Below are 25,778 nucleotides of genomic sequence, written 5' to 3'. Positions count from 1 at the left end.
GAATGGCCATTATGAGAAAGTGTTGATGTCTCTCGCGGGCAGATAGTCTCTCTCTAAGCCCTGCTTTTGGCGCAAATTAATGATGTAGAGATGGGCCTTTTCGAAAAATGAGGCCTCGGTTATTCCAACGAGAGGAGGCAGCCAGCACTTTCTACTAGGTAATCTGGAGATTGGAGACTCTTGCGTGGCAGTTTCATGCTTCTTGCCTTGTATGCGAATAGTCGACATTCACATGCTCGGGTCAATGTCAATAGCGTCAGAGTGAGGCGGCTAGCTGCATCTTGAGCTAGCGAACAGCAAGGCGTCCAAGGTCAGCCAGCGTGTACCCTTCTTGATTCACCGACAATCATTTCCTTTATGTGATACGAGGCATCTCATCGTGCTCAACATACGTGGCCGTCGGAAACGTGGTGGACGGCAAGCCTTGCACTAGACTGACATATGCGAAACGCAAACATCTACTTGAAGGGGTGTACTGGGAACCTCCACAGGGACGTCTTTTATTTCGGAACCAAGGCCTCAAATGAATGTATATACAAGGTTAAAGTAACATCTACAATTTGCGTAATTCGCTGGTGCGGATGCACGACATTTCTCCCCCGCAGGGCGAGGAGGATTTCAAACCAGATCCGTCCGGCTCACCGAAATCTCTCAGTTGCCTAATTGAGCAACCGCGGTATACGTACTTTGACGCCACCAAACAATGCGTGTAAGTGATGGGTATGAGCTTCGCCTCACTTGTACACGGAAAATACTAGAGGCCATACGCTTCCTACAGGTGCTCAAAACACGACAGCTACTGCATTCGCCTCACTTTTTGGCAGATGATTTCAGCATGTGTGTGCGATGTGAAAAAGACGTAGGTTCGTAGAATGGGTATAAATATCTGTTTCTTTTCCCTTGTCTAGCTCTGAATCAAAGCTCTTCATCAAATCACCACCCATCCTAACAGATAACCTGCATCTTCTTCCACACCATTCCAAACATGACTGCTCGTTGGCGTCCTAGAGCTGTTGAGCCTCGCCGCTTCGAAACAGGCATGCCCTTCTCTTATCAATCAGCAGCTGTTGATCTCCGAGATGAGGGCATCACCGAAGCAGAGGCTCGCAAGCGCCTTTCGTCATATGTTGTCGTTCATATTGAAAAGTCGTTGCCTGCCATCGACGGCGAAGGCAATCTCATACCTTCGACCTGGGACAAAGCATCTCACACGGTCTTGAGTGACATACCTCAGCAAGAGGCGAGACATAGCGTACGTGAGCTTAATCGAGAGACGGGCTGCGTATCGGATAAGAAGAGTGAGCTTTCATCGGCCCTTCAACGGCAGTTGGAGCGTGCGCACACTCGACTGGAGAATATGGAACCGGATTGTCGCTATATCTATACACTTGTCCAGCTAGGATGGAAGTTCAGGAAGATCGAAGCTCCAACAGAGTACCATGGAAGGCGTGGCAAGCATGGCAGCAAGGATAGGAGGAGAGACAAAGAACGACATAAATCCAAGCCTAGGAAAGAACGAGTTTCCGTGACGGCATACTTTAAGAGAGAACCATCTAGCAATGCAAATTGCCTCAAGATGTATAACCGCCAGCAAGGAGACAAGAAAGGATATGGACGTCAACTGAGCTCATCTAGAATGGAGCGCCAGCTTACTCCTGGATCACAAAGTTCCAAAAGTTCAACCACATCCTTCAGCTCTTTCTCCAGCAACGATTCTCATGACAATCCAACGCCAAACTCTTCTGTTGACGACATATCTGCTCATCGCAACTACGAAGAGAGACGAGGGCGAAGTAGGTACCGCCAAAGCAGGAACGGGGAGCCCTTGGAGATTATGGTAGCCCGCCTTCGGCCACGACGTGATTCAGTGGGCAGATATGACTGTATTCCTCCTCCGGTGCCTGATCCTACCAGACCAGAGCCCACGCCTGCAATGGACTCCCCGAGGCGCATGGCAAGATCTCGGTCTGTGAGGGACTCATCACGCCAACCTCGCCTTATCCAAAGCCCTCTTGAGAAACAAAGAGGCCATATCCACAATGTTCCATACCATTCATCGAGTGGTAAAGATGTGAAACAGCTGGGTGACAGATTCAGCCGTGCATCACTGGCAGATGAGCCCAGGAACGGTTACCCAGAGACGGCTTCCGACCTTGTGACTCACCACACTTACAGAGAGCCGTTGAGACAATATCATGGGGAAGGTGATGAAGAGCTAAGAGTGCCAGAACCCAGTGGTACTGTCTGGCGCAAGCAAGATGCGCAGCGATATATGAATAGCAGACGGCGTTTTGATCAGGATCCGTGGGATCTGGGCCGCAGCAGTCCATTGCTGTATGCAGAGAGTGGTAGAGAGTATAGGTGATGGGACGCAGTTATTTTCTTCTTTTTTGTTGTCTTCCAGATACAATGTCTGCTTTGTTTTTGTTCTCATTGAAGCTACCTAGGTAGGTAGATACAGATCCGTCTCTTGATTCGCTCCTTGGTAGTTTTAGTTTTGTTCTGCTATTTGGAGTTAATGTTGGATTTTGACCTATCAAGAAGGTTTTGTCATGTTTTCGCATAATACAGCCGAATAACTAGCGATGAGTATTTGTGCTGTATTCGCCTCTTGAAGCTGGTCTGTGATTACTTTACGTTTTATGTTGAAATATATCAAGTTTGTTTGTTCAAACATACTCCAGACCTAAAACACTCTTTCTCGCGGCGTAGTCATGTATAAGTTTCGTGCGTTTCAAATATTTTGACATGACTAATTCATGATAGATACAAAGTATCATCTATTCTCACTCAATGAGTCGCGCTGCAGGTTAAGTGCTGTTTCTGGAGCTTTGCATACATCGATGCCTCTTCTGCTGCCTTGTTAGTTTAGTTGGCCTGTTTTTAGTATTAGTCTAGTTGTCCCGAGATACCTCACATGTACGGCTTTGAACATCTTTTCAACTTCCCGTTATTATCCGTAGTAATTTCCAGGCTACCGTTTGTTATCTACCTCTATATTCCTACCTAGGTATTCTGCCCAAGAAACCAGGAAGGCTGCTACTGAACAATTGATGTCGATGACTAAGCAATTTCCCACCTGAGCTCAGGTGTCAAAAACTGTTTTTAGCGCGCCTCCAGCACAAGCTTGCATGGATACGCGATTTACTTAGCGGGCGGCTTCTCACGCGTTGATTGATTGCACGTCCCACAGCCTGGGGGACGCGCCTCCGTTCAAAGTTAGCAGCATCTCGATCGGTACCGCAGAGCCTGGCCTGGGATGTGATGGTGCATGTCCAGGTATTCGCTATAGCTGCGTGGCACTGCGATCCCCGGGTTCCCCTCTCTCCAGGCGTCTGTTTATGAAGGCCAGCCTCTGGAGCCGCCCAGCTCGATCCTCGCCGACCTCGCAGAGCATCCGTGGCCAGCTTGCCCATGCCCACTGGACGCCTCGTAACTCGTCTCTCGCAGCAGCCGACTCGATGTTTGTCAAGGCCAACAAGGCGTTCAAGGCCAGCGACCCCCCCGGGCGCAATGCCCTGTCAAAGCAGCTGTTCCCGTCCAGCAGCCCGAGTGCGTCGCCCATGACGACGGATATTCGAGACCAGCTCAAAAAGGCCGGGACGGGCTCGGCTCTCAGCAGCGCTTCTGCATTGTCGGCGAGGACGACGCCGTTTTCGAAGTCTCCGGAGCAGCAGCAGCCAATGGCCAGCTCTGGTGGTAGTGCCGCGGGCTCGCTGGCATCTCTGTACGGCAAATCCGACCCGTTCAAGGCCAACCCCGAGACTATTGACCTTACCGGACCCGAAAACAACGAAAAGACCAAAGAGCATGTCTACTTCGTGGAAGACGACTTTAGCGATGATGATGATCTCGATCTCGACTTTAAGGCGCCGTCAGCGCTTCCCACACTCCCAGACCCAAAGCCTCCCATTGTAGAAGAGGACGATTTCCCCCCTCAGCAGACTCAGCCGATTGATTGGTCCTCTTCTCCCAAATCTCACTACTTTCCTTCTAAACCATTGTCGACAGTTTCATTGAAACGTGATTCGTCTGGCGAGAGCGACCTGACAGGACCTCCCATTTCCAAGAAGAAGCGAGTCTTGCCGGCAAGCTTCCGCTCAGAACCTGAACTGAGCCAAGACCAAGGCCCATTTGATGTCCCTGCATACGTCCAACCAACAAAGCCAAAGCGCATATGGGAAGCTTCTGCCGATGCTCTCAATGAGCAGAAGAAACAGCTCAAGATTCAGCAATCCGCTCGAGCGGATTCTCAAGGCATAGATGAGCGGCCGCCACAGTTCGGGAAAACCCACGACGCCTCTAATAAAGGCGAAGCCATCCATCTGAGTAAGGAACAGGAGCGTGTGCTCGATTTAGTGGTAAATCAGGGCAAGAGCGTGTTTTTCACTGGTCCGGCTGGTACAGGAAAATCAGTTTTGATGAGAGCCATCATCACCCAACTGCGAGCCAAACACGCCCGAGATCGCGAGCGGGTGGCTGTGACTGCCTCAACGGGCCTTGCCGCGTGTAACATTGGAGGAATTACGCTCCACAGTTTTTCAGGTAGGCTTGATGCTCACCTAGGCCATGGGCCTGTTGCTGTCGGCTGTTACCGTTGATGATCTAGGCTGACCCTGTTCAACAGGTATTGGACTTGGAAAGGAAGATGCGCCCACTCTTGTGAAAAAAATCAGAAGAAATCCCAAAGCCAAGACGAGATGGCTTCGTACAAAGTGTCTCATCATTGATGAGATTTCCATGGTGGATGGCGACTTGTTTGACAAGCTGTCGCAGATTGGGAGAACAATTCGAAATAACGGCCGGCCGTGGGGCGGCATTCAGCTGGTTATTACAGGCGATTTTTTCCAGCTCCCGCCTGTTCCTGACGGAGATAAGAAGAGCGAAGCCAAGTTTGCTTTTGATGCTGCTACCTGGACTACATCAATCGACCATACGATTGGACTTACACAAGTGTTTCGTCAGCGAGATCCCGTTTTTGCCAACATGTTAAATGAGATGCGACTGGGGCAGATTAGCCAACAGACAGTGGACACCTTCAAAAAACTCTCGAGACCGCTTGAGTTCAACGATGGCGTGGAGTCGGCCGAGCTCTTTCCTACACGAGCACAAGTTGATGGGTCCAACGAAAGGCGGCTGAGGGAGCTGCCTGGACAGCCGAACCGATACGACGCTATAGATACAGGAGACGTCAACGTTCGAGAAAAGTTGCTGCAAAACATGATGGCTCCAAAATCTATTGAGCTCAAAGTCAGTTCTCAGGTCATGCTTATCAAGAACCTTGATGGATCCCTGGTAAATGGATCCCTCGGCACGGTCATTGCCTTTTCTGATGAGAAGTCATTTGACATGTCGGACATGGATGACTTTGATGACGGAGACAACGAAGCAATGGCAAAGGCACGAAAAAAATTAAAAGCCTTTAGCCGTGAGCCCGAGCCAGACGGGTCTGGCATGAAGTTCCCCGTCGTCCGGTTCATTTCAACAGATGGTGTGGCGCGAGTAATTCTTTGCCAGCCAGAGGAGTGGAAGGTAGAGCTTCCTAATGGCGACGTCCAGGCCAAGCGAGTCCAGATCCCTTTGATCCTCGCATGGGCGCTCTCTATTCACAAAGCCCAAGGACAGACGCTCGAGCGAGTCACTGTCAATCTGGGGAAAGTGTTTGAGAAGGGTCAAGCGTATGTTGCACTGAGCCGTGCTACAAGCCAACAGGGACTACGAGTTTTGGGCTTTGACAAGAATAAAGTCATGGCCCACCCCCGGGTCATTGGGTTTTACAGGCAGCTCTACAGTGCTGAAGAGGCAGCGTCAAGAAGGCCCAATTCCATAACGGATTTCATGGCCAATAGGAAAGGCGCCACGAGTGCTTCCGCTTGAGAAATTATTCATCTAGACGAGGAAGACGAGAGCGAAATGGCATTTTAGGTCTTTTATCATGGCGAATTATAGACCGGTATCATATATGAGAGAATTTGTACTACTATTGGGTGCTGCTGGTGTTGTTATTATACGATTGCATGATTCCCCTCATTGAAAAAAAAAATATTTAGATCCAAGAGGACAGCTGATTAAGGCTCGAATAGAAGGCGGCGATTTTGTAGGTAATCTCTGAATGTCTTGAATTGGCCTTGGAGGTAGGCCTATCATGAATTGAATATGCATTTTCGAGACTTTGTTTCTTTTCTTTTTTTTCTGATTTCCAAGATGTGTGCAGCCAGAGAGATTTTCATTTCCTACCTAGTCATCTGCCCGTATGTATCACGACATGGGGTGCAGGCTGTATCCTAAATAGGCTGTATCCTAGGTAATAAGGACGTAATACTACCGCATGTTTTGGTGGACACCTACCTGTACTTTTACATATTTCCATCATGACTGTTCCGGAGAGATCCACGGTGACAAATAACGGGATATCCTATTCGAGATCGGAATTGAGCTGAAAGAAGGCTGCGGCTACAAGTAAGAAAGATTCTTTGCGTCGCATACAATTCTACAAGAAGTCATTTGTTCAACACGCAGCAGTTGATAGAGGATCATTAGGCAAGTCAGCAGGCTGCCTGGACTTTGCCTGGTCTTATGCGCATGATATCCAACTTAGTAAGAGCCTTGTGCTCGGCTTACTGCACGCGCAGTGACGTTCAAGATGCGCCCAATGTTCAATGCCCATGTTCAACGTAGCACCAGCCTCTAAGATCGCGGGCTAGTGGCTGGCGGCTAGCGCACCAGCAGCAATATCTGCGCTGCAGGGGGAGCGCAAACACCCCTAATCAGCGCTGACGGCGCCGTTGCTTTGGGACTTTGAGGTTCCTTTTAGGGTGCTGCAAGGGCTGTTATCGATTATCGGCGACCCGGTTGGGGTTAGTCTTGCACCTGCTAGCTTCACCACGTCCAAACCGCTTTGTGTCTGCAGCCAAAGCTGCCAGCCAGCATCCATATCGTCTGCTAAAAATTATCGTCTTCTCTTCTTACCGCTACCCTCCCCGTAACGTCCTGGTTGTCCCGGCGGAGACGAGGCAAAAAACCGGAGTGCTTGGTCTGATATCCTCGAGGGTTTCAACATTATTCTAGCACATTTCGGCGACAATTCCAGGCGCCTGCGCCTGCCCTCGCTGCCGACTGCATCTCCAAGTGCGCGCGTGTCCCAAATTCCTCCCGGCGTGGTTGGAGCTGCCTCGGGGCTCTCTCCGCCCACGCGCCTCCGCGATATAGCGCTGCTGAGAAAACGTTCACGATCTCGTCACTAAACCGACTTTATCACATACGATTATTGCAGCCTTTAAACGACATCCATTGGGACGGCGACACTTCGCGATCACTTCCATATCACCTGTCGAGTGAGCCTTTGTTACAAGGCTTATCAGGGTACTGCCTCGTACCTAGATGCCGATTTAAAGACCAAAAGGAACAGACTGTGGCACTGCACTCTGTGCTTTATTCTTCATCGCTTGCGAGGCGGCACGGCGGAGTTACAGAGATCAAGTCACCACTCGCGAATCAGACTTGAGGTGTCACCATGGCAAGCCAGTTTGCCGGCCTGCACATGCGGGTGGTGCTGAGAAACCCTCCTGGGCACCAGCTCACAGGCACCGTTCGCGATGTACAGGCAGGAAGCAGCCTCACCTTGACAAACGGTAAGCGCGTTTATCATCTCGAGCTTCTCCCCAGCATCTTGGAATGGACATGGACATGACTGATTTGACAACCAAGTTTTCATTGCTGCCACGCGAGCATGGGTCCCCCATATGCGAATCGATGCCTCCAATATTGCCGATCTCTCAGAAGTCAATTGTGACGACAGGCCAGATCAGAACCCTCTGCCTGCTGAGAAACCTACGGGCTCAACGCACACCGTGCAGCAGCCGTCCAGTCAGTCAGCCGCACAGACTCCGACTCAGCCGGCCCAGGCTGCCTTTGTCGATCCGGCTATTCTGAGTCTCGGAAGACGGCCCAAATCAGCTGCGTCTAGCAAGTTGAAGACTGACTCTGAAAAGGCTGCAGACCAAACTGACCCAACAGGACAACCAGGAGTCTTATTTGGCATTCATGTGGGGCGGTCATCGGTCGACTCTGGCGACGAGAACAACCTTGTGGCGTCGGTGAAGGATTTGAAGATAGACTCAGCAGCCACTCCGAAAGGTCTGTCGAGCAACAAACCTCGACACGTCAAAGAGGTCTCGGGTACCACACAACAACAGCAAAAGAAGAAAGCGCGGCGGCACCCGAAGGCTCATAGAGAGCATCTAGGCGAAGCGCAATCGGCCGCTCAGACGCAAGGACATGGGAAAGGCTGGAGACAGACTCCAATCTTGCAGAGCACCTCCTCTTTCCAACCTTTCACCGCTCTTAGACGGAATGGAAAGAATTCAAAGAGTCTCCTGGACAATGGATGGGCATCTGAGGATGTTACAGAGGAAATGGGCGATTTCGACTTCGAGAACAATCTGGCCAAGTTTGACAAGCATAAGATTTTTGACCAAATGAGAAAGGAGGATACCGTTGACGATGCGAGTCGCCTTGTAGCACATAATCGCCGGCCCAAGCCCGGAACGGCGGGCGGCAAGAATCTGCACTACACCGAGAACGTCCTGGATTTGCCCTCCACAACGGCCGCGGCAAATGCAGATTACTGGAATAGCGAAGCAGATGTTGGTGCCAACGGATCAGAGAAGCTAAGCGGTCGAGAACACAAGAATGCCAGCCAAACTGGCCGGAGGCCTGACAGCAAAACTGGTGCTAGGCGCTCGCAGTCCCGCAAGGCAGGCACTGCTGTTCCCGTTGGAAGCCAGCCCCTAAGTAGGGTCAACTCTAGTCTGCGATATCAAGCGTCTCGCCGATCTAGCCCCACGACCGGGCACCGCAGCACCGACTACGAGCAGCAGCAGCAAGAACACCCTGGGTTGTATCTCCTGCCTTCAAATCGACGCGTCGAGACGATATCTACGCTTCAGATGCTGAACATTGAAAACATTGCTGCAAACGAGATTGGATTTAGCGAGACCTTGATGGCGGAAAACGCAGGAAGAGGTATCGCCGAAGTCGCCGTGGCCGTACTGTCAGACCCAGCCATGAAAGTCCGATTCGAGATGGCCGTAGCGGGAGCGTCTAGCGATGCTTCGGTGCGTTCATCTACCATTGTGATACTTGCGGGCAACCACAAGTCAGGCATTCGTGCGCTTGCTGCTGCTCGCCATCTTCGAAACAAAAACTTTGACGTGGTCGTATGTTTGGTTGGCATTGAGCGCGAGCGAGACTTGCTGGAAGATTTGAAGAGGCAGATCCAGCTCTACAGAAATTTTGGAGGTCGGATATTAAGCAAGAACGACTTCTTTGAGTCTCTTCGAAAAGGTACCGGAGCGGGCAGTGGCTTATCAATTTCCCTCATCATCGACGCGTTGCTCGGCCTTACCATGTCGTTTGAGGAACTGCGAGTCGGTGACCAAGCGTCGGTATACGAATTGATGGAATGGGCGAACCGGAATGAGGCATTCGTACTGGCAGTAGATATCCCTTCAGGTATTGATCCATCAAACGGCAATGTGGCTATTATTGATGGAAGTCACTTGTTCGTCAAACCACGCTACGTTGTTGCCATAGGTGCACCCAAAAAGGGACTTTTGGAGGCCGTTACGCCACCCCCTGATGATGATACGGCCCTGCCAACGAATATCATTCATGAGGACGAGTGGCGGCTGTTTATTGCCGATTTGGGCTTGGGAAGCACTATCTGGAGGAAGGCTGGCACTAAGATTCGGAAAGGTATCGAGTTTGACGGCAAATGGGTGCTGGAAATGAAGTATCGCGGACCTCAGGAGGAAGAGGATGAAGATTAAGGGAGAGGGGGGAGGAAAGCAATGCATACACATATGGGGAATAAAGGGGGGATTACGACTTTATTTTAAGGAACGCAACAAAAAGGGAAAAGGCACATGAAGAAAGGGATATACCTATGAAATGAAGATATGAGTGGAAATGGATCGGTTTGGCCACGCAGAGTGGCTCGTGGAAGGCTGGGTACTTGAGGGTTTTCAAAAAGAATAGGAAGAAAGAAGAATGCAGTAAAAGGATTATACTAATAGCGAAATGTACATTATTACAACTCAGCATCAAGAGGCGTCAAGAGGGGATCGTTGATTCTCTGTTCCTTGACAGGATGAATATATTCTAGTTTGACATCATTGGCGCAGCAAAACATAAATTCACGAAGCACTTAGAAAGGTTCTCTCACAACGTAAAGCTGAAGAAGGGATGAGAAATTTTTTTTTTTTTGGGTAGGATTTAGAGCATGCGCGCCAAGACTGCGGGTTTGCGGAGACAAGCTTTTGCCAAGACCAGCGCGGACAAGCATGTGAAGAAATCAGGACGATTCATCTCTCATTTGCTGTGAATTTCCCCGAACGCTTCTTTAGTGCTTCTTTTGCGATTCCATTTTAAGGGGGCCATGTCGAGAAGAAATCGACGAGAGACCCCTTTTTCTTGGCAGTATAAGTCGCGTGAGTAAAAAGTTTCGATTCTTTTAGGGCTTTTTTTGTCAATTGGTGCCGTAGTATTGGGATTAGTTGTATTATCCAGCAGATTGGGAAGCTAAAAGGCTACTTCTCGATTAGCAGTTACTCCGCATTCCACAGTGGTTGAGCGGGCAAATGGGCGACAAAAGTTCGCGGCGCGGCGCAGCTCCGACTTCCTGTTTGGTTCTTTATATCGGATTTGGACCTCTGTATGGGTATTATTTTTGGGTTGGAACACGTGGAATGGCAAAGTCTTTTTTGTGGGATAGGGAGCAGAATTAGCGGCCTGTCAGTTCCAGCTGTCAGGATGATTGCCATGACTTGATAAACTCTATCTGAGCTGCGTATTCTGGATACGAACAATCTCGGTCTACCTGCCTGCAGATACGACAGACTTATTCACCAATATCGCACATTGGTCTTCGTCGGAATTACTAGCTCAAAGTATGGAGCCGTGCCGATGCTCTATTGGACACACTGTATGCTGCACCATGTGCTGCTCTCTGCGCCCATTGGCCCGGGTCCTCTGCGGCCCCAATCCCCCGCAGCCCCAAAAGGCACCGCACCACGTTGTGCCGCCACCACGGCCAGTAGCAACACAGTGCACGCCACGCGACCCGGCTGCTTGTTCTTCAGCGAGTAAGTCGCAGCCACTAGCCAACTCCTCTCTCTCTCTTCTCCCCCAAGATAGATTTCCCCATTACTTTTCCAATTGTCGAATTTCGCCGAGATCGATCACAGAGCTTTAATCAAACTTTCAGGGCTAGGTGAATAGAAGAGACGGGACCTTTGGACGCTACTCACGAGGATACTGGTATCAGTGCACGCGGAAGCCCGGAGACTGGACGAGGGACAGGCCATTTTTTTTCCCGCCTAGCTATATTGTTACAAAGCTGCGCCACCGGTTGTTATGACGCTCGATTTTCTCGCGCTCGCCTGAATTCGATATCGATTTCACGATTCGCCCTTTTTTTTGACTTGCACAGGGACATTCTGGTAACGTGGCGCCTCTCGCCGTTGAGATTCGATTCGTCCCTGCTGGCGCCGTCGTGGGTCGGTTCCGTCAGCGTGTCTTGGATTGAGATTTGTGAGGTTGCCTGCGCGAGGCACGCCGCCTATCGAGCGAAACCGAAGCGAAACGAAGTACCGAGGAGAGGAGGCATTTCAGCTCAGCTCAGCTCATTCTCTCCGCCGACACCGTTTTCCATGGCGATCCCGCGATAAGCTCCGACTGGCACCCTCTCCTTTTCTCGTCGCCGTCTCGCCGGTTGACTCTTTGACGAAATCGACGAGCCCTCTTTCTTGACATCACGATCTTGGTTCCGCTCTGATCCAACCATGTCGGTGACGTCCATGGCCACCCATGTGGCGGCTCTCGCGGCTACGTCGTCCCTCGAGGCGTCGATGGCGCTGTGCACCAGCACGTGGCTGCCGGCGAACGGAATCCTCTCCCTGAGCGGAGAGTCGGATAATGCCATCCTGACGCTCGACAACGACGCCCTCTTCCAGGCACCGTGCCCAACCGCGACAATACCGACAGTCTCCGTTGCGGTCCCGGAGAGCACCAGCACCGGCGACGGAGGCTCGAGCCTGACTCTCCAGGACCTCGGAGACGACGGTGATGACGATGACAGCCCGCATTTTTCCGATTTCCGGGACCCCTTCTACGCCTCGAGCTTTCCCATCTGCTACGCCCTCGCAGCGACTACCGTTACCGCTTGGATGCTCGTCATCATGCTCTTTATCACGCCAAGGTCTTTCTTCGATAGCGGCGTTGTCTACCTTGGCCGGCCCGGTGGCTTTACCAATTCTTCTTCAGGGGGCGTCAATATCGGTGGGCGTCCGTGGCTGCAGAAGCTGGCCGCCTTGTCAGTTGCGATATCTCTCACGATAGCCACGGCCGACACTTTCCGGATCGCCAAAATACAGTACATATGGGGCGTGCAGAATGCCAAAGTGCTCCAGAACGAGGTCATGGGGAGTACGGAGCTCAAGGCGATCCGGGTGGTGTCCGACACCTTTCTTTGGCTCGCGCAGGCGCAGACGCTGATCCGGCTGTTCCCGCGCCACCGCGAGAAAATCATAATCAAATGGGCTGCTTTTTTCCTCATCAGTCTTGATGTCATTTTTAGCGCCCTCAACAGCTTTTTATACTCGGATCCGGACAGCAATGGCAATTCTATGCCCAAAAGCTTTAGCCATCCCATCCCGGCGCTTAGTTACTTGTTTCAGCTGGCGCTTGGAGTGCTGTACGCTGCGTGGGTTGTGTACTACGCAATTATGAAGAAACGATATGCTTTCTACCACCCCTTGATGAAGAACATAAGTCTGGTGGCCATCATTTCTTTAGGAGCCATATTGATACCAGTTGTCTTTTTCATACTTGATATATCGAAGCCTGAGTTTACAGGCTGGGGAGACTACGTGCGATGGGTTGGTGCGGCAGCGGCCAGTGTGGTGGTTTGGGAATGGGTGGAACGGATTGAAGCTTTGGAACGAGAAGAGAAGAAGGATGGAATACTTGGAAGAGAGGTATTTGATGGGGATGATACGTTGGAAGTTGATGCCGCAGACGTTCCCTGGTCACGGAAGAGAAGAGGATACAAAGTAAACGGCGGGGATGGTAGAGGCGTCATCATCACGGCGCGAGAGCAAAGACCAACTGAAGGCAACGGATGGCCAGGGGTGTCAGTTATCAGCAGTCGCCATCGCGAGCGGGAACGAAATACCGGCCGCGGCCGTGATATGAGCGAAACTAGTGGTGCAGAGGTGGAGAGGACATCAGGACACATTCTAAGACCGCCAGTTTGGCTCTCACGACCTGCTCCAGCCGTAACACCGGCCAGCAGGACCGATACAACAAGTGCTGCCAGCACTGTGTATGCGGTAAGATATCAGAGAGAGCACCCGCACCCGCAGCCCAGGCCGGATATTTCAAGATCGGCGAGCCACAACCAAAGGCGCAGTCCTCCTGTGGAAGACGCGATTTCGACAAACCTAGCACCTTCATCCATCTCTCCGGGCGATTCTCCGGCAAGTCATATTGTGATACAAGAACCAAGGGTACCGGATCTGGAAGCGAATTCTTCTTCTGGTGGTGGCGGTCGCTGGCAGACGCTGCTTCGTCGTGGAAGCCATGACACCACGTCAACGCCGCAATCTCCTAGAGCTTTTTCGGATGCGCGGTCTGCTACTACTTCAAGAGGTCATATGGACACCAATCGGTGGGATATAAGAAGCAGATTGGAGGAGTTTGCAGCCAGCCAAGCAGAGAGGATTCGAGAAAGGTTCCGGCCCACGACAGATACGGATAATCTCCCCGTGATGGTGATACCGGCACCAGCACGGCGAGGCGCGGCACTGCAACAGGTTCTTGAGGAAGAAGGAGAAGATTTAAGCGGTTCGGTAGCATCGGCGTTGCGACGAGCACGAGCATCTAGCAGCAGCTCATCTTCTGAGGAGATGTACGAAGCAAGGAGACGAAACCACATGGGCCCTGGCATTTATCCCACGGCGAATGCGGCGGCTTCAGCGTACGAGAGACCGATACCGCCAAGCAATCCACCTTTATGGCCGGGAGTGCGAAATCGGTACCTCTACGACGACGATTACTCGTATGATGATTCTGTGACGGAGACGTCTTCTGTGATTTCTCGCGACCATAACCCTGATGAGCCGGACACTGGGCAAGAGGACAGGAATACAATACCACCGAGAGAACCGGGGCCGTCTTGATGCATGATAAATTCGGCTTCCTCCTCTTCTTTCCTCTTTCTCACTCTCTTCTTCATAGGTGCTTTTTGTCTTTGAGCATGGCGTTTTTTTTCTTCTTTCTTGGATTTTGGGATTAAAATAGCGAAAGGTTTTATGATTGGGATGTATATGTACGAGTATATATGGAAGTTTGCTGAGAACAGATAGCTATACCCCGGAGCCCCTCTCGGGGAGATGTGCAGAGGGCAGATGATTGATGCTATGGAGAGGAAGATGATACAAAATGAGCTGTTTGATATGAATGAAATTTTAATAAATGAGCTATATATTCTCTTAAGCAGATTGGGTGGCGATCGTTTTTTGATTCTGATGTTTGTTTTGGGATTCGTCATATCTTGATTTTATGACATTGTACTAGGTACTTCTGCTGCTACTTTCTTGCTACTTTCGCCACGTCTGCGGTATCAAAGCACGTTGCTTGCTATCATCAAATTAGTAAGAGGGTCGTATGGACTCGATGGCTCATATTTGAAGTAAACTCGAATGGGTGCTGTCTCTCTATAGGTAGGTAGACGAGTTCCCATGTTTGGCAGGTGTGCTCCGCATTCCAGACAAATTATTGTGAGCGCACTATTCGTATCACGCGCCCAAAAGAATCAAGCTTCTTGGCTGAGATTGCGGGCGTTTTTTACACCCAGCAGCTTCAGAGGTTTTTACTTTATTACCAACAGAAAGTGTCTGATTCCAAATGGCTGCAATTAAATCATCGCTTCTTAGACGGGCATTGTCGTCAAAACGCCGATTATGTCACCAAACGTTGACTACTGAATGGAATTTGTGATGATTCATGCTCCGTATCCCTGCCCTTCGGAATACGGGCCACCATGAGCCGATCGTGCGTGGTGTAGGTCGCAACGCTCCGTGTACGTATTACGACGCAGCCGATTGGTGCTTACAAAAAAAAAAAAAAAAAAAATTCTCGTTTCTGCCGAAGTCACAGTCTTTTAAATTAGATACGCGTAATGTTAATAAAGTTGACGGAGAGCGGAACAATGCAAAAAAAAAAGTGACAGGCCGCCCAGCCAAAACGCAAAAAGAAAAACGGACAATCACTAGAAAGGAAAAATGCCAGGGGACCCTCGCTTCCCGAATGGGACTAACAGGGTCCTTGGACGCAAGAATTTTTTTTTTTTTTTTTTGCTCTGGCGGGCTTGGAGAGAGTTTAAACCGCGTGCATGGCTGGCTGTCAAGGGTCATGGCGGTTGGTTTTTGTGGGCTTTGGAAGGGGGCATTGGGCCAGTGAGGAGGCGGGAGAGGCATGTTGGAAGAGATTAAAACAGGATCCCAGCTTTTAGCGGCTGTGGTTTGCTTGTTTGGCTGCTTATCTCATCTTTCTTGTTGGATAGATGGAAAGAGATGGATGTACTGTAGCTCGTCGAATTGGAAAGCTGTGGTGAGCTGTGATGATGTTTCGCGAGCAGTCTGCTATAGGTAATGCGCTTGCTATTCATAGATTGCGAGTTATAAACTGGCTGGTGCTGTCTTGGTGATGTGTTGCGGGTACCTACGTCGTGCGACCTCTGGATAAGCAGCGCACCCGCATAGTACAGCAAGCAGTACACGTAGGTATTCGTGTCACAAATAAGACGAGAGGAGGTGCATGTGTGATGTTAGCATTTGATGGTCGGAGCACGTTCAACGATTGCAAGCAACCACTCGCTTACTAAATGCGTTCTGAGTGATGGGCAGTAGATATTTACTTGTACTTGTGGTGAGCTGATACTGGATTGCCAAGAGCAAGTGCTGCGTTGCGTGCATTTTCAGCGCTGCCATTCCGCCACAGAACAAGTTCGATTTTTTCTTGTTAGCGGCACCTGCCTTGTGGGATTTGGTACCGCCTACCTCTCAGCATCTGCCTTTCGCAGCGCATGTCCTGTAGACGGTAATTTGCTCTTGGCTGGTGGGACAGGATTTGTTTGTGTTTGTGTGCAACTCCACCAAGCGCTTCTTTTTCTCTTCTTCTCCCTTCCTCCAATATCCAACGCGGCACAAACATTCATGTTTGATCATCCACTGTGCATGCATGACCGCTTATCCCCCTAATCTGGGGCCCGATCACACACGACACCACGTCCACCTCACCGAGCGCCGTCCTGCTTCTCTCTCTAGGCCTTTCCTCTCCTATCTTGCGTCTCACGCTTCCACCTCGGAACCTCGTCAAAGTCCGAAGCCACGGTCTCGCCGTCTCTGCTCCTTGTTCTGACGTCTTTGCCGACTACGCCTTATAAGAGCTCCACGACCAAGCTGTCCTGGCTGTCCTCTGCCTCTGTTGACTCTCCAGAAAACAGACCGCCATTTTTTTGCTGGCGGTTGGCCCACGCGCGAATCGACCCAAACCGAGGCTCACTAGCACGAATTGTGAGACGAGACAAAGCGGATAATCCACGCGAGTCGCACATCGAGCTGATCCTCGCACCCCACACCACCAATCAATTGCGCTTGCGCGCCGCGACATCGACAGGGGGGGGAACAAGAGGCCAACGATCCCAATTGGAGTGGTAGTGGCAGCTCTGTTATTACCTGCCTTTTGCCTCCTTTTATCCTCCGACTTTTTCCAGCGTCCGACAAGCTCTCCTCTTTCTTCGGCCGATTGAGCTATCTGCCGTTTGTTCTAGCGAGACGGCAGGTCGCATCTCCAGGCGCAACAGTCTCAAAGGGGCCAAAGGGGATTTTTCTTCTCGAGCTACACCACAGCTACACCACTTTTCCGCATCCAAGACATATAGACCACGCTTCGGGCACAATGGCGGGGGTAGAGCCTTTCCCGCTGCTCAACACGTCGGCAGACCAACTGCTCGGTGCTGACGTCAACCCGGCGAGGCGCAGGCGCAAGAGCAGTGGCCTTGGAGGAGAGATTCGGGCTGGTGACACTGGCGCGCCCGCGCTGGCGTCCAGCCGAGTCAGTCTCAATGCCCAAGACTCCGAGGTGAGATTGTCGCTCCCGATCTTTCTGCTCTCAAGCTAACCGCCGCAACTCGACAGAACTACTCATCCGAGAGCTCAGAAGACCACTCTGGCAATCCTAGGCCTTCGAAGCGCCGACGCGCCCGTGGGTTATTCTCCCAAATTCGCCAGACCATGGTCAAGCACACTTTTGTCTTGCCTGCCGTCTTGCTACTCACGTTCCTGACTGGTTACGCCGTCAACCCATCGGAAGCCAATCCCCTCCACCACTTCATCTTCCTGTCGTACCCGATTCCCCAAGATGATCCCCTCCAGCCAATCAAGTATGGCAAGGGCAAATGGGACATTGCGTTTGTCGCCTTTTACACCATTGTCTTGTCCTTTACTCGTGAATTCATCATGCAGGAAGTGTTGCGTCCGCTAGCCCGCAGAACGGGTCTCAGCAAGGGAAAGCAGGCCCGCTTCATGGAACAGGTGTACACAGCCCTATACTTTGGCATTTTGGGACCTGCTGGCATGTACGTCATGAGCCGCACGCCTGTTTGGTACTTTAACACACGCGGCATGTACGAGGGTTTCCCGCATCGTTCGCACGAGGGCGTTGTAAAGTTTTACTACCTCTTCCAGGCTGCCTACTGGGCCCAGCAGGCCATCGTTCTTCTCCTGGGAATGGAGAAGCCGCGCAAGGACTTTAAGGAGCTCGTCGGTCACCACATTGTCAGTCTAGCTCTTATCGGCCTGAGTTACCGCTTCCACTTCACCTACATTGGCATTGCTGTCTACATCACCCACGACATCAGCGATTTCTTCCTCGCCTCATCCAAAGCTCTCAACTACATCGACCACCCTATCGTCGCTCCTTATTTCGCCACTTTTGTTGCCGTTTGGATCTACATGCGCCACTACATTAACCTCAAGATCATCTGGTCTCTGTTCACCGAGTTCCGTACCGTCGGCCCCTTTGAGCTCAATTGGGAGACTCAGCAGTACAAGTGCTGGATCAGTCAGTATATCACTACTGCCCTGCTTGCTTCCCTTCAGGCCTTGAATCTGTTCTGGCTTTTCTACATCCTGCGTATTGCCATCCGATTTATTCGCGACAAAGAGGCCACTGATGATCGATCTGATGAAGAAGACGATGAAGAAGAGGAACAATCGAAGAAGCCCACTTCAAGCAAGCACAATGGAAAGAAGGACGTGCCCAAGCTCGAAGTTCACTACGAACACGATGAAGATAAGCAGAATGGTTCTGCAAAACACTAGAGCGCCAATATTCATGTTGGCAATGAGTTGAGAAAAAAACGCTGGGTGACATGCACGGTTCATACAGCAAAGGAAGCAGATTTGCACAGGCGCAATTTTGATCCAATAATGACGAGAAGCTTTGTCGAGCTGCTCCTTTTTATCTTTACATATTTGGGGCTACATTACCTGCGTGTGATTTGCACAGCAAGGGGTCAAGCCGGATGGGGGAGCAACGTGAAGCATGGAAACTGGCGTTCCCCTTTCTTTTTTTTTTTTTTTGAACACGGAAAAAGTGGAAAAAGGAAGAATTGGCTTGGGCTAATACTAATTTTAATTTTATGATGAACTTTTTTTTTTTTTTTTTTTTTTTTTTTCATATACCTTGATTCTCGACTCTTGATGCATTGTTCGTCAAAAGGAACGATTCGATATGACTGCAGATATTTTGAGACCAGCAAATCTATCTATTTAGGGGTTTTTCTTTTCTTTTTTTTCTTTTTCTAGCAAATGGAGGTTTGAGTAAATGGTGCAGTGAATGTGATTGGATACGTTGTTATGTATCCGCTTCTTCTCTTCTCTTCCTGTTTTTTGGATCAAAGGGCTCTTTTTTTAGAGAAATACATACAGGATTGGGTCGAGCCTGGTGGCTTTCGGGTTGGATTGAAACGAGGTTATCGGCGAGGGGGGCCGTTGGAAGATTTCTTCTTGTTTTATACATATAGAAACGAAGCAATGCGCGATAATCCATCTTCATTCATCACTCAATGGGTACTATCTGTCAAGAGCTACAATGCAATTTATCCATCTACTCAGTATCATCATATCTAAAAATGTCTTGCGCACTGTGTTTTGAGACAGAAGCTGTTATAGTCAACCGCAATCAGTCGACTACAACGACTTCTGTCTCAAAAACAAATTGCTATCATCACATTAAATTCGATTAGCCATAGCACCACCATTCCGAACAAACAATTTACCTGCCCCCTTCCAGCCGCCTATAAGACACCGGCTCTTTGTTACCATGGGCAATTAATTGGCGACATATGAGCACTAGACATTCACGCCTACAGTTGAGAGCAATATGTTTGTGCCAAAATTGTTTTCTGTAATCTATCTAAGTTATCGAGGCTGCCCCATACTTCTAGCGAAATGGTGAGATTTCCCGTTGTGTGGTGGGCCAATTGTTTTTGTCTGCTTTTGTTATTTTGTTTTCCAGCCGGAGAACTCATCAAAAGTCTCTTAGCTTCCTTGAGGAAGAATCCCAAAAAATGTATGTTAAGACCAGTCCCATTTTGCACAGGCCCAAGGCGTGAATCCTCTTCACAAAGTCCCGGATTCCTTCCAGTCCATTGGGTGTGAATTGTTGAAAGAAAATAAAGAGATAAGAAAAAAGCAAAGTCATATAGTCGTTGCCCGTAATCAGGTCGAGGTCCCGTAGGCCTCACCAAGGTGGCATCCATAATTACAAGTCCTCCAAGACAAAAAAGAGCAAATATTGTCATCGACATGCCAACCAGATTCATCAGTAAACCTCCACTTTCAACGTCATTTCCCTCGTTCAGTCTCTCCATGGCAAGGAGATGGTTTCATAAGCCCAAAGGCTCAGAAAATAAACAGTTGCTGTACCAGTCGAATGATCTTCTCACATCTCTAGATATTGGATATCGATACATCATAGTCAAACAGCGACCAGCGAATGGAGTACATTCAGGACACATTCGACAAAAGACGTAAAATAAAAAAAGAGATGTAGAGCCGATACAAGAAACAGTGGTAAAACAACACACATTATATGTCTCCGCGTGTAAGTTGCGGCTATATTTCGTCTCTCTCAGAAGATGCAAAGGAGTATTATTAAGTCCGGCCCTGTGGCGGTAAGATGGCAACAGATTGGTAACTGCTAGATCCGAATGTCTGTGCCTAAAATCGTCGTCGTAAAATAGGAAATAGATAGAAACAGATAGAAAGGCGTCACCGTAGTATTGAAAATTCTATTCTCAATCAATCGATGGTATGCTTTGGGTGAGTAGATTCGAAAAAGATCAGAAGCCAGGTGGACTGTCCAGGCTCCAAAGGAACGGGATAATCAAAGTTGGCTTGCTAAGAGAGATGCATATGTTCCTTATGCTGTGTAAATGAAATAGTATGTCGAATAGAAAATGATGAGGATCGATATCCTTTTTCCCTTTAACGCCTGAGCGATGCAGTCATCATGCTAAGCCTAGAAATTAAGTTCGATAACCGAATGCCAAACAAAATGTTGAATAGGCCTGCCGTTTTTTTTTTGTTCCTTTTTTTTTAAAAAGTAGTCGCAAAGATGAAGTAAATAAAGTGCAACTGGCATAATTCTCTGGGCCAGTATTGTGGATATCAGAATGAGCTGGAAAGCAAACTGACTGAAGAAGTCTGGGAATCTAATCCCGATTATTGCGAGGCGGCTCCTGTTCATGAGTCGATTCATTATCGGAAGAAGAGGCGGAAGGATGAGCTTCGCCATCGCCATGCGGCTGAGAGTTATCGCTAAGCAACTCAGTCGCAGACCCGTGACTCTCATAGCCGTCCATCTGGGTGCTAGACTTGTTCTTGCCATCCATGTTAGCAGCTTTCAAGGCTCGTTTAGCCTGCAGAGACGCTTCTCTAGCGACGGTCAATGCGCGCTCAGCCGTTACTTGCTTCTTCCACATCGAATGGTACAGGCCCTTGGCATTGAGAAGATCCTCGTGATTGCCACGCTCGACAATCGTTCCAGCGTGCAGCACAATGATTTGATCGGCATGGGTGATGGTAGACAATCGGTGACTATAGAAAAAGCGAAAACTGCGCGTTAGCTCCAAATCTGTAATCTTAGGGGTTGATGATAGTTATTAAGGGGATATGTTCCACTTACGCAATAATGAGCAGAGTGCGCCCTTGGCCGATGTTGAGAACGTTGTCTTGAATTTCCTGCTCCGTGTGCGAGTCGAGTGCAGAAGTAGCCTCATCCAGCATGATAACTCTAGGATCCTTGAGGATGGTACGAGCGATAGCAACTCGCTGCTTCTCACCGCCGCTGAGACGCAGTCCGCGTTCTCCAACCTGCGTGTTATAACCGTCGGGAAATGACATGATACGGTCGTGGATACTGGCAGCCTTGCAAGCGGCGTAAATCTCTTTGTCACTCGCTCTAGGGTTGGCATATCTGAGATTGTACATGAGCGTCTCGTTGAAAAGAGTCGTATCCTGAGGAACAACGCCGATATGGCGACGGACGGAGCTGATTGTGAGATCTTTGACGTTTTTGCCGTCGAATTCGATGCTGCCCTCGTCACAGTCGTAGTAGCGGAACATGTGTCGGAACAAGGTAGACTTTCCACCGCCAGACTCGCCAACAAAGGCTGTTGTAGTTCCCGGAGCGCATTCAAAGCTGACGTTGCGGAGGGCAGGCCTTCGAGGGTCATAAGAAAAGCTCACATTGTTCCATCGAACGTGTCCACTAAAACTTTCCAGTTCGACGGCATTAGGAGAATCAACAACGGTTGGCTGGATCTTGAAGAGCTCCAAGAGGCGCTCGCCAGATATCATGGCCTGCTGGACGGTGCGGTAGAAAGAGCCAAAGAAGTTGAGAGGACCTTGAAGCTGGGTCAGGTAAGAGACGACTGTGAACCAGTCACCGGTAGTTCGCATGCCAGCCGTGACCTGCCAGCCGCACACGATGGCAGCGACAATTCTGCCCAGGTTGAAAACGAAGGTTTGGCAAATGTTCATGAGGACCATTCCCGTCTGGACTTGGGCCTCGGCCTTTTGGAAAACCTCAACCTTGGCACGATATCGATTGGATTCGTATTCTTCTGCGTTGAAGTACTTGACCGTCTCATAGCTAGAGATGGAGTCATTCTTCACCGCTTCCTCTTCACGATCGGCATTGGTCATCTCTCGTCGTTGATCGGCTCTAGTGGCGGCCATCTTGATGGTCATGTAGAGATACCAGCAAGTGTCCACCAGATTCAGTTGAGCGTAGAGGGGACCGAAGTTGAAGTAGAAGACGGAGATTGAGAGGAACAAGTCGAAGAGCATGGGGATGACCTGGAATGTCACCTGCTCGAGAAATGCGTTGATGGCAGAGCCCTTGTTGAGAGCAGAGAGAACTTCGCCGGTGCGTTTCGACAAGTGAAAGTCGAGGCTGAGAGAGTGGACATGGTTAAAGGCCGCCGCCGTCAATCCTCGATACGAGTACTGCGAAACAGGAATCCAGAGGAGAGATCTCAGCGAGCCGAGAAGACCAGACTGGCCTTGAAGCACCCAGAGAACACCCAAGATGAGGAAATCCTTGAGGGGGAAGTTTTCAGTGGTGATGGGGTCGCCGCTTCTGATGACAGCTTCTAGCTTGTTGACGACTTTGCCGATCTGCCATGGAACATAGACGTTGACCAATCGCTGGATGATGACTAAAACGAAGCACAACATTACCTGGAGCTGCAGCTTGGTAGAGTCTTTGGGCCAGAGATAGGGGAAGAAGAGAGAGTAGCCTCTGACGTACTCCCACCAGGTCTTGTGAGGGATCTTCTTTTGTCGATAGAAGGCAGCCTGTTCATCTTTGCGAGAGAAAGAGCCTCCCGTAGGCTTGGCTGCGTTGGAGATGGTTCTACCACGAGATCGTCGGCCGTTAGCCTCAGGAGTGGTGCTCTGTCTGGCGTCATAAGATCGAGTCTGTCCATTAAGCAGCAGGGGCGTGGTTTCACTGATGCCGCCAAGCCCTTCCTCAACTCTATCTGGGACGTGAGACTTGAGAATCCAGGCAACGCAGAAGAGGGCGATGGAAGCGCCTATGGTCAGCAGGCGAACAAAGTAGAGAACGAGATCGAGCTTTGTCCACGAATCAATGCAGCTTTCAGGCTTGGTCTCGTCGTCGTCTTGCTCGGGAGCGTGAACGAAGTGACAATTAGCGGCAACAACAGCTGTGGTGGTGAAGAGGATGAGCTCTCCGGAAAGACTCAGAACCCAGATTGCGAGGTGGACGATATTGGGGCCTTTGCGCCAGTCGAACAGCGAGAACAGGATATAAAGGTAGAAGAAGGTAGCGCCCACGAGATGAACCTAATAAAGAACAAGGTTAGTGGATTCTGGGGAGGGAGGGAGGGGCGTGAGAGCGAGGTCATAGGACCAGCTCTCTCGAAAGGGCAAGATGATCTCGAGGTCGACCCGAAGCCGTGGGGAGCTGGGGGGGAAGACGACAGAAAATCCGGGGAAGCACAAGGTGCGCGAGAGACATACCACAGTCCATTCGCCAGCCCAGGGAAGCCCTTCCTTTGACCATTTATAAGGGTTCTCGTGCCAAAAGGCATGGTAGAAAATGGTAACACCAGTAACCAGATAGCTCGCGAAGACAACAGCAGCGAGGAAGCGAAAGACATTCTTAGCGGTCGAGCCAAAACGAGGACCAATCTTACGCTCCCCGTTGCTGCGCTTCTTGCGCTTGGTAATAGGCAAGGGCTTCCCTCCAGGACCTTTGACGGTAGGCTGGACAAGATCCTCTTCCTTTTTGGCGTTGAAGACAGAGTACCATGCAGCAAGAGAGATGAAGGCCACGAGCAGAACCAGAGAGTATAGATATGAGGTTTCTCGCAGAACCTTTTCGGCCATGGTGAGGCCACGAGGGCCAGCATGGGCGGGAAAGGCGCCGCGAGGGTCGTCGGGCGGCGCGTCGTCGGCCAACATTGCGGCAAGCTGCAACAGAAAACAAGGTCTAGTTAGCAAAAGATGCGCTTGTCTTTTTTGGCAAAAAGGGAAAATAGAAGGAGAAACGGAAAGAAATCGGGGACAGAGAGGGAGAACAACTGGCACGAGAGTAGTCGTCAAGGACGGCTGGTTTGCGTGATGCTCTTGCTGTTACTCGTAGGCGTGAGACGATGCGTGAGGGCGTGGAGAGAGAGAGAGAGAGAGAGAAGTTGCCTCTGCTGGAAGACCGGGGAGGTTTGTTGTGATTTCGAGCCAGGGTATATGGTCTTCTTGCAGGGGCGTGGCGATGTCAGGTGTGTTCGTCACGGGGAGGAAGGATAAAAGGGTAGAGAAAAAAAGAAAGGAAGGAAAAAAAAAGGATACGAGGGCGAGGGGACCAAGGCTTACAATTAATGGTCGGGGGGGATGAAGTGCCAGTTACCGCAGAGACGAAATCATTGCCCGTGGCAGCTGGCAATTGGCAGCTGGCGATGAGGGGGAAGTGAAGTGCAAGTGAGGGGATGTCGAGAGGAAGCTGAGCAGCTGCCAGAGCGCAAAAGGCTGACGATGAAGAGTGGCAGAAACCCGGTGATGGCCAAGCTTTCGCGGTCCAAGAAACGAGCAGCGATGCAGACAACGTCAAATCGGCACCGGACGCCTTTGGGTCCCTACTGCTACTGGCTGGAGCGAGGTGGCCTCGAGTGGGCTGGGCGTCCTGTTAGCGGGCCAGGGGTCCAGTGTTTCTCGGTGGTGGCCGGTCCGGCACTGCACGCTGCAGAGCTCCGTTAGCCGTACCTACAGCGCCCTTGTTGCTGCCACTGTCGCAGTCTGGTGGCCTGGCCAGGTCGTTGGCTGCAGCGCCCGCCCATTGGCCACAGCGCCTGGCTGGCCGCCGACCCAAAGTGGCAGGGGCGTGTGCAGGCCGGTGCTCCAGCAGGCCTAGTGCCGCTCTGGGACCGCGCTGGGACCGGCCTGGGACTGGCCTGCTGCTGCTGCTGCACAGGCCCGCATGCAGTTGGGGCCCTGGCGCCCTTGTCCGGGGATCCAGCTGGTGGACCGCACCAACCAGCTGACTTGGGGGGGCGTGGTCAGAAGGCCTAGAAAGCGATGCTGCAGTGGCGAAAACGTGAGTGATGGGCGAGCCACCCGCCAGGAGAGCTTGAGGAGTCGCTGCGCTATAGCGACCTCGACCGCAAAGGGACGGGACTAGGACGCCATAGTCTGGCAGCGCACAAGGCACGAGCAGCTTATTGGAAAGTTAATGTATTAATAGCCCTGTATATAGTACGGGTGGTCTAGTACTTGTTACGGCAGCTATCGATGCAGTAATAAACGGGGCACGGCTCTCGTCAGAACCAGCAACGCGGCCGTCTCTTTGACGTGCCACATAAGACATGACATCCATTCTGCTACTGTATGTGTAACGAGCATGCAGACGAATAGACGGATAGACAATCAGTATACCATACATAGGGTGCGTGTGTGTTTACATGCAGACAGCTTTCGGTCGGCAAAAGGGAACCCTGACACTCGAATTGACTGACCGTGATCCATGACCGTGGCTAAATGGGAAAATATATTAACTACTAGTACCTAATATGCGGGCTATACCTGCGCTGGTCAAATCACATCAGATTGATTGAGTGACTGCAACCG

The 25,778-nt window shown here is 50.6% G+C and overlaps 7 protein-coding genes across 7 annotated transcripts; 5 read left to right on the top strand and 2 right to left on the bottom strand.

Annotated features, from left to right (window-relative positions):
• Positions 1–985: 985 nt before the first annotated feature.
• TrAtP1_012770 (uncharacterized protein) lies at positions 986–2,365 on the top strand (the record flags this gene model as incomplete). Its single annotated transcript, XM_014088497.2, has 1 exon — positions 986–2,365. One exon carries the CDS (start codon positions 986–988, stop codon positions 2,363–2,365), a length of 1,380 nt encoding a protein of 459 aa, XP_013943972.2.
• Positions 2,366–3,141: 776 nt separating this feature from the next.
• Positions 3,142–6,169, top strand: TrAtP1_013376 (uncharacterized protein). The gene is made up of 2 exons (XM_014088350.2): positions 3,142–4,545; positions 4,628–6,169. Exons 1-2 carry the CDS (start codon positions 3,342–3,344, stop codon positions 5,875–5,877), a joined length of 2,454 nt encoding a protein of 817 aa, XP_013943825.2. The 5' UTR covers positions 3,142–3,341; the 3' UTR covers positions 5,878–6,169.
• A 744-nt stretch (positions 6,170–6,913) lies between these two features.
• TrAtP1_012769 (uncharacterized protein) lies at positions 6,914–10,169 on the top strand. Its single transcript, XM_066115673.1, has 2 exons — positions 6,914–7,631; positions 7,708–10,169. The coding sequence occupies exons 1-2, from the start codon at positions 7,514–7,516 to the stop codon at positions 9,828–9,830; spliced, it is 2,241 nt and encodes a 746-aa protein (XP_065971772.1). The 5' UTR covers positions 6,914–7,513; the 3' UTR covers positions 9,831–10,169.
• An 834-nt stretch (positions 10,170–11,003) lies between these two features.
• On the top strand, positions 11,004–14,554 carry TrAtP1_012768 (uncharacterized protein). Its single transcript, XM_014088494.2, has one exon. It carries the CDS (start codon positions 11,844–11,846, stop codon positions 14,238–14,240), a length of 2,397 nt encoding a protein of 798 aa, XP_013943969.2. The 5' UTR covers positions 11,004–11,843; the 3' UTR covers positions 14,241–14,554.
• Positions 14,555–15,950: 1,396 nt separating this feature from the next.
• On the top strand, positions 15,951–18,775 carry TrAtP1_012767 (uncharacterized protein). The gene is made up of 2 exons (XM_066115672.1): positions 15,951–17,205; positions 17,262–18,775. The coding sequence occupies exons 1-2, from the start codon at positions 17,023–17,025 to the stop codon at positions 18,444–18,446; spliced, it is 1,368 nt and encodes a 455-aa protein (XP_065971771.1). The 5' UTR covers positions 15,951–17,022; the 3' UTR covers positions 18,447–18,775.
• Positions 18,506–19,146, bottom strand: TrAtP1_012766 (uncharacterized protein; the record flags this gene model as incomplete). The annotated part of the gene is made up of 2 exons (XM_066115671.1): positions 18,506–18,589; positions 19,054–19,146. The coding sequence occupies 2 exons, from the start codon at positions 19,144–19,146 to the stop codon at positions 18,506–18,508; spliced, it is 177 nt and encodes a 58-aa protein (XP_065971770.1).
• A 366-nt stretch (positions 19,147–19,512) lies between these two features.
• TrAtP1_012765 (uncharacterized protein) lies at positions 19,513–24,953 on the bottom strand. Its single transcript, XM_066115670.1, has 4 exons — positions 24,531–24,953; positions 23,679–24,131; positions 21,316–23,501; positions 19,513–21,227 (listed from the first exon to the last, which is right to left on the bottom strand). The coding sequence occupies exons 2-4, from the start codon at positions 24,120–24,122 to the stop codon at positions 20,843–20,845; spliced, it is 3,015 nt and encodes a 1,004-aa protein (XP_065971769.1). The 5' UTR covers positions 24,123–24,131; positions 24,531–24,953; the 3' UTR covers positions 19,513–20,842.
• Positions 24,954–25,778: the final 825 nt, after the last annotated feature.

Source organism: Trichoderma atroviride, chromosome 7 (assembly GCF_020647795.1).
Source record: "Trichoderma atroviride chromosome 7, complete sequence".
In the NCBI taxonomy this organism is placed as follows: Eukaryota; Fungi; Ascomycota; class Sordariomycetes; order Hypocreales; family Hypocreaceae; genus Trichoderma; species Trichoderma atroviride.
The sequence above is the reverse complement of the archived record's forward strand: the minus strand, read 5'-3'. Positions and strand labels throughout refer to the sequence as shown.